The 6,327-nt window shown below is 53.8% G+C and overlaps 1 protein-coding gene across 1 annotated transcript in view; it reads right to left on the bottom strand.

Annotated features, from left to right (window-relative positions):
• Positions 1 to 1,464: 1,464 nt before the first annotated feature.
• LOC140390449 (butyrophilin subfamily 1 member A1-like) overlaps positions 1,465 to 6,327 on the bottom strand; it is a 273,313-nt gene continuing 268,450 nt past the window's right edge. The window contains exon 12 of the mRNA XM_072475596.1: positions 1,465 to 4,796. Within this exon, the coding sequence (XP_072331697.1) occupies positions 4,255 to 4,796 (542 nt within the window). The 3' untranslated portion in view covers positions 1,465 to 4,254. The remainder of the gene's footprint in view (positions 4,797 to 6,327) is intronic.

Below are 6,327 nucleotides of genomic sequence, written 5' to 3'. Positions count from 1 at the left end.
ATGGTCGACAAAACAGGAACGTTATCCCGGCTATGGGATCCTGCCAGCTCCAGGTGACACACAACACACATACGGCCACACTCTCATTCGAGATAGTCGGATCATCAAAGGACTCCCTGTTAGGCGCACAGGCGTGCAAGGCTCCACCTCGTGCAACAAGTCCATGCTCTGTCTCCAGAAGGCACATCTGACTTCTCGGATGCAGAGTTCAGGGCACAGCTCCAATCGCTCCTCGCCCACAACCAGGAGGCATTCGAGGGCATGGGAACACTGCCCTACACCTCCAGAATCCAGCTCAAACCGGACGCCACCCTGATCATTCACGCACCTCGCAGGGTCCCAGCGCCACTCAAAGACCGCCTCAAGCAGCAGCTGCAGGATCTCCAAGACCAACGATGTCGGGGATTTGGGGTGTTCAGTTGGAGCCGTGTCCGTTTGCGGCCATTTTTGACTCGCCGGTGCTGAAGACGGAGACGAGGGCAGATGGCCCAGCCTTCACCTTGCTAATAGCCCAGAGGCAAGTTCTGCTTGGGTGGAGATCTCCGGTGTCGCCTCGGGCCTTGGCGTGGCTGGGAAGCTGATAGGATTCTTGCACCTTGAGAAGAACAAATTTACCATAAGGGGATCGGTGGAAGGATTCTACTCGATGTGGCCTTTTTCATCACAGATCTTGCTGAGTTGAACTAACTAGATTGAACAGACTCCTGGTATCACGTTGTGTTATGTAATTTGGAATAACACAAGCTGCCACTTGATGCAGTTTTGAGTAAAAGATGCTCCAGACTTTGAAGTGAGTTCAATGTGTTTTATTGAACTATTAGCACAGTTCTCAATGAGTTCGACTCTCTGCTAATCTAAATGTAGTAACTCAGTCTAACTGAACCAGCCTTGCTCTAAGCCACGTGCTGGGGTGTGATGCTGAGGATACGCCCTGTCTCACTCTGTAGATGTTGGTCTGTGGAAAGAGGCAGGGTGTGAGTGCCTCATCAGATACCACCCCTGAGTGTCCTGACTGCTCATTGGTCGTGTCCTATTCTATGTGTTCATTCGCTGCATATTTGCACATCATGACAGACATGGGCAACCAAAATTTTTTAAAATCTTGTTTAAAAAATGGCAGGAATCCTTGAAAAAGCTATTCTCAGAATAAGGGTCAGGTCATTTAGGACTGAGATGAGGAGGAATTTCTTTCCACAGAGGGGGGTTTGAGTGACCACAAACCAGTCCGAGAGGAGAAGGAGAAAGTAGGTTTATCACTAAACAATAACATGAACAATAGTCTCTGCGCCAGGGAGCCAGCTTAAATTCTGTCTTTGGGTGACTGTGTGGAGTTTATACATTCTCCCCGTATCTGTGTGGGTCTCCTTCAGATGCTCCCATTTCCTCCCACAGGCCGAACATGTGCTGTTATTGAATCCCAAATTTCTTTATCCGTCAGTCTGGCCCCATAAAAGTCGAGATGGATTTGCAGGTATAACATTAGTTATTTTATTCAGCTTGCAAGCTACCTAGTCCACAGTGATACAGATAACATGTTGCTCTCTGCAGCTCCGGGAACTAAGTGAATGTCCCAGACAAAGAGATCAGTACTGATACATTCAAATGGCATCAAGTTTCACATACTCGACGCCCATAGGTCATCCTATGTCCCTCCTGACTTGTTTGATCTATTCTGATTGGCTCACTTCCAATCCCTTTCTCCGGCCCCTATCAATTCAGCATCACTCTTATAGACACACCTCTTCCTGCTTTTTCCATGCGGTCTAAAATCCTTTGTCTCTACTTGCCAGAATCAAAGTGGCTTATTTCTACATTACAGTAAATAATATCTCTAAAGTAACTATTTTATATCACATTCGTCACTGTTTAGGTGGATTGGTCTTGATAAATTGCCCCTTAGTGTCCAAAGGTTAGGTGGGGTCATGGGGAGCGGTTAGGGTGCTCAGAGGTTCGGTGTAGACTCGATGGGCTGAATGGCCTCTCTCTGCACTGTAGGGATTCTACAATTCTCTGAATTAATAAATATTATGTTTAGGTTGGGAAGGAATGGCAGAGTGAGAGACAAAGGGCACAAGAGCGGGGGCGGGAGCCAGAGCGGGGATCAGAGCGGGGATCAGAGCGGGGATCAGAGCGGGGATCAGAGCGGAGTTCAGAGCGGGGTTCAGAGCGGGGTTCAGAGCGGGGATCAGAGCGGGGATCAGAGCGGGGATCAGAGCGGGGACCAGAGCGGGGACCAGAGCGGGGATCAGAGTGGGGGCGGGAGCCAGAGCGGGGATCAGAGTGGGGGCGGAAGCCAGAGCGGGGATCAGAGCGGAAGCGGAGACCAGAGCGGGGATCAGAGTGGGGGCGGGAGCTAGAGCGGGGACCAGAGCGGAAGCGGAGACCAGAGCGGGGATCAGAGAGGGGGCGGGAGCCAGAGCGGGGACCAGAGCGGGGATCAGAGACCAGAGCGGGGATCAGAGTGGGGGCGGGAGCCAGAGCGCAGACCAGAGCGGGGATCAGAGACCAGAGCGGGGACAAGAGTGGGGGCGGGAGCCAGAGCGGGGATCAGAGACCAGAGCGGGGACGGGGAGCGGGGAGCGGGGACGGGGAGCGGGGACGGGGAGCGGGGACCGGGAGCGGGGACCGGGAGCGGGGACAGGAAGCGGGGATGGGGAGCGGGGACCAGGAGCGGGGATCAGAGCGAGGATCAGAGTGGGGGTGGGAGCCAGAGCTGGGATCAGAGCGGAAGCGGAGACCAGAGCGGGGGCGGGAGCCAGAGCGGGGATCAGAGTGGGGGCGGGAGCCAGAGCGGGGACCAGAGCGGAAGCGAAGACCAGAGCGGGGATGAGAGTGGGGGCGGGAGCCACAGCGGGGACCAGAGACCAGAGCGGGGATCAGAGTGGGGGCGGGAGCCAGAGCGGGGATCAGAGACCAGAGCGGGGATCAGAGTGGGGGCGGGAGCCAGAGCGGGGACCAGAGCGGGGACCAGAGACCAGAGCGGGGATCAGAGTGGTGGCGGGAGCCAGAGCGGGGATCAGAGACCAGAGCGGGGATCAGAGTGGGGGCGAGAGCCAGAGCGGGGATCAGAGACCAGAGCGGGAGCGGGGACCGGGAGCGGGGACCGGGAGCGGGGACGGGGAGCGGGGATTGGAACGGGGAGCGGGGACTGGTAGCGGGGATCGGGAGTGGGGACCGGGAGCGGGGACCGGGAGCGGGGACCGGGAGCGGGGATGGGGAGCGGGGATCGGAGCGGGGACTGGGAGCAGGGACCGGGAGCAGGGACCGGGAGTGGGGACCGGGGATCAGTACGGGGAGCGGGGACCGGGAGCGGGTCCAGGAGTGGGGATCGGAACGGGGAGCGGGGATCAGGAGCGGGAGTGGGGACCGGGGACCGGGATCAGAGTGGGGAGTGGGTGCGGGGATCGGAACGGGGAGCAGGGACCGGGAGCGGGGATCAGAGTGGGGAGCAGGAGTGGGGACCGGGTGCGGGGATCAGAGCGGGGACCGGGAGCGGGGATCGGAACGGGGAGCGGGGACCGGGAGCGGGGCTCAGAGTGGGGACCGGGAGTGGGGATCGGAACGGGGAGTGGGGACCGGGAGCGAGGATCAGAGCGGGGAGCGGGAGTGGGGACCGGGAGCGGGGATCAGAGCGGGGAGCGGGAGTGGGGACCGGGTGCGGGTACAAATTATTATGGTTATGGGCTAAGTATTTTCCAAGACATCAGGGGAACGCCCCAGGCCCTGCTTCATAATACTGACAGGGGGGCCAGCGGGACAGTACTTCGGGCACTGCTGCACCCACCGTGCTGGATGGTCAGCCTTAAAATAAACTTTGAAGTTGTAAACATTTGGCAGGGCAGCACGGTGGCGCAGTGATTAGCACTGCTGCCTACAGCATTGAGGTCCCAGGTTCGATCCTGGCTCTGGGTCACTGTCTGTGTGGAGTTTGCACATTCTCCCCGTGTTTGCGTGGGTTTCACCCCCACAACACAAAGATGTGCCGGGCAGGTGGATTGGCCACGCGACCTTGCCCCTTAATTGGAAGAAAAGTAATTGGGTACTCTAAATTTATTTAAGAAAAACATTTGGCAGTGTTTGATGAGCAGAAACAGATGGATATCTACCCCCTCCCCGAACACAAATACGAGAGAAGAATGATTCCTCCCAATGCTCCGGGATAACTCTGGGAGCAAAATGGTGTCCATTTCGGTCATGTGACTTTCACAGGGTGTCCTCACCAATCTGCGACACAGAATGATGGCGTTAGTCTGGTCAAGCAGAGTTGGGTTGTTTCGGAAGACTGGTCGACTGAAAAATGCTAACTTTCCCAGACTCGGAGAGATTGAAGAAGGGGCAAATTGTGCCCTCGAAGCAGCCGGTGAAACTGTGCAGGTGAGCACGGGTGGCAGCATCGCAGATCACAACCTGCCCAGCATCGTAGTTGACATATATTCCGATCATCTGAAGTTTTCCCTTCAGTGAGATTTCCAGACGGCTTGTGTCGTTTGCCCAGTATTTTTGCCCATCATGCCCAATGGTCCAGTAACCATTCTCAGGGTTCAAAGCTGGCTTGCCCTCCCTGTCCACTGACTCCCTGGCTACCCCCAGGTCCCAGCGTAACTGCTTGTCCACTTCCACCATCCAGAAATGCCTGCCGCCAGTGAATTCCTCCTTTCCCAGCACGGATAGCCTGGACACAAATCTCCTGCTCATGTCAGTGGGAATCTCCCGTCCTTGAGCGCATCTCGCCATGGTGTGCTCAGAAGATATCTCGAGGTTTGGATTCGCAGAGTCATCATCCAGGGTGACGTCAACTAAAGGATAAAAATGAACGGGAAAAGTTTAACCTCAGGCACTGGACAGGATTTAGAGCTGTTTAAAAGGGACATTATTAAAGTCACAATGTTAAAACAAGCAGGAGGATGCATCGACCAAATATTTCACACTTAGAACCACTCGGTGTGTAGTGCAACTCAAATTTAGAGCACGGCCAACAGTGAGAAACACCAAGGCTCACTTTCAGTTCTCCAAGACTCACTCAGATCACAGTGAGAGACACTAAGATTCACTCAGATCACAGTGAGAGACTCTAAGACTCACTCAGATCACAGTGAGAGACACTAAGATTCACTCAGATCACAGTGAGAGATACTAAGACTCACTCAGATCACAATGAGAGATACTAAGACTCACTCAGATCACAATGAGAGACTCTGAGACTCACTCAGAACACAGTGAGAGACCCTAAGACTCACTCAGAACAGTGAGACACCCTAAGACTCACTCAGATCACAGTGAGAGACCCCAAGACTCACTCAGAACACAGTGAGAGACACTAAGACTCACTCAGATCACAGTGAGAGACCCCAAGACTCACTCAGAACACAGTGAGAGACACTAAGACTCACTCAGATCACAGTGAGAGACTCTGAGACTCACTCAGAACACAGTGAGAGACACTAAGATTCACTCAGATCACAGTGAGAGATACTAAGACTCACTCAGATCACAATGAGAGACTCTGAGACTCACTCAGAACACAGTGAGAGACCCTAAGACTCACTCAGAACAGTGAGACACCCTAAGACTCACTCAGATCACAGTGAGAGACCCCAAGACTCACTCAGAACACAGTGAGAGACACTAAGACTCACTCAGATCACAGTGAGAGACTCTGAGACTCACTCAGAACACAGTGAGAGACGCTAAGACTTACTCAGATCACAGTGAGTGACACTAAGACACACTCAGCACAGTGAGAGACCCCAAGACTCACTCAGAACACAGTGAGAGACCCTAAGATTCACTCAGATCACAGTGAGAGACACTAAGACTCATTCAGATCACAGTGAGAGACTCTAAGATTCACTCAGATCACAGTGAGAGACCCCAAGACTCACTCAGAACACAGTGAGAGACACTAAGACTCACTCAGAACACAGTGAGAGACACTAAGACTCACTCAGATCACAGTGAGAGACCCTAAGATTCACTCAGATCACAGTGAGAGACCCTAAGACTCACTCAGATCACAGTGAGAGACACTAAGACTCATTCAATACACAGTAAGAGATCCTAAGACTCACTCAGATCACAGTGAGAGATTCTAAGACTCACTCAGAACAGTGCGAGACCCTAAGACTCACTCAGATCACAGTGACAGACACTAAGACATCTCAGAACAATGAGAGACCCTAAGACTCACTCAAATCACAGCGAGAGACTCTAACACTCACTCAGAACAGTGAGAGACCCTAAGTCTCCCTCGGATCACAGTGAGAGACTCTAAGACTCACTCAGAACAGTGAGAGACCCTAAGACTCACTCAGATCACAGTGACATACC

The sequence above is a fragment of the Scyliorhinus torazame genome, chromosome 14 (assembly GCF_047496885.1).
Source record: "Scyliorhinus torazame isolate Kashiwa2021f chromosome 14, sScyTor2.1, whole genome shotgun sequence".
Taxonomy (NCBI): Eukaryota; Metazoa; Chordata; class Chondrichthyes; order Carcharhiniformes; family Scyliorhinidae; genus Scyliorhinus; species Scyliorhinus torazame.
This window is presented reverse-complemented; position numbering and strand designations above follow the sequence as displayed.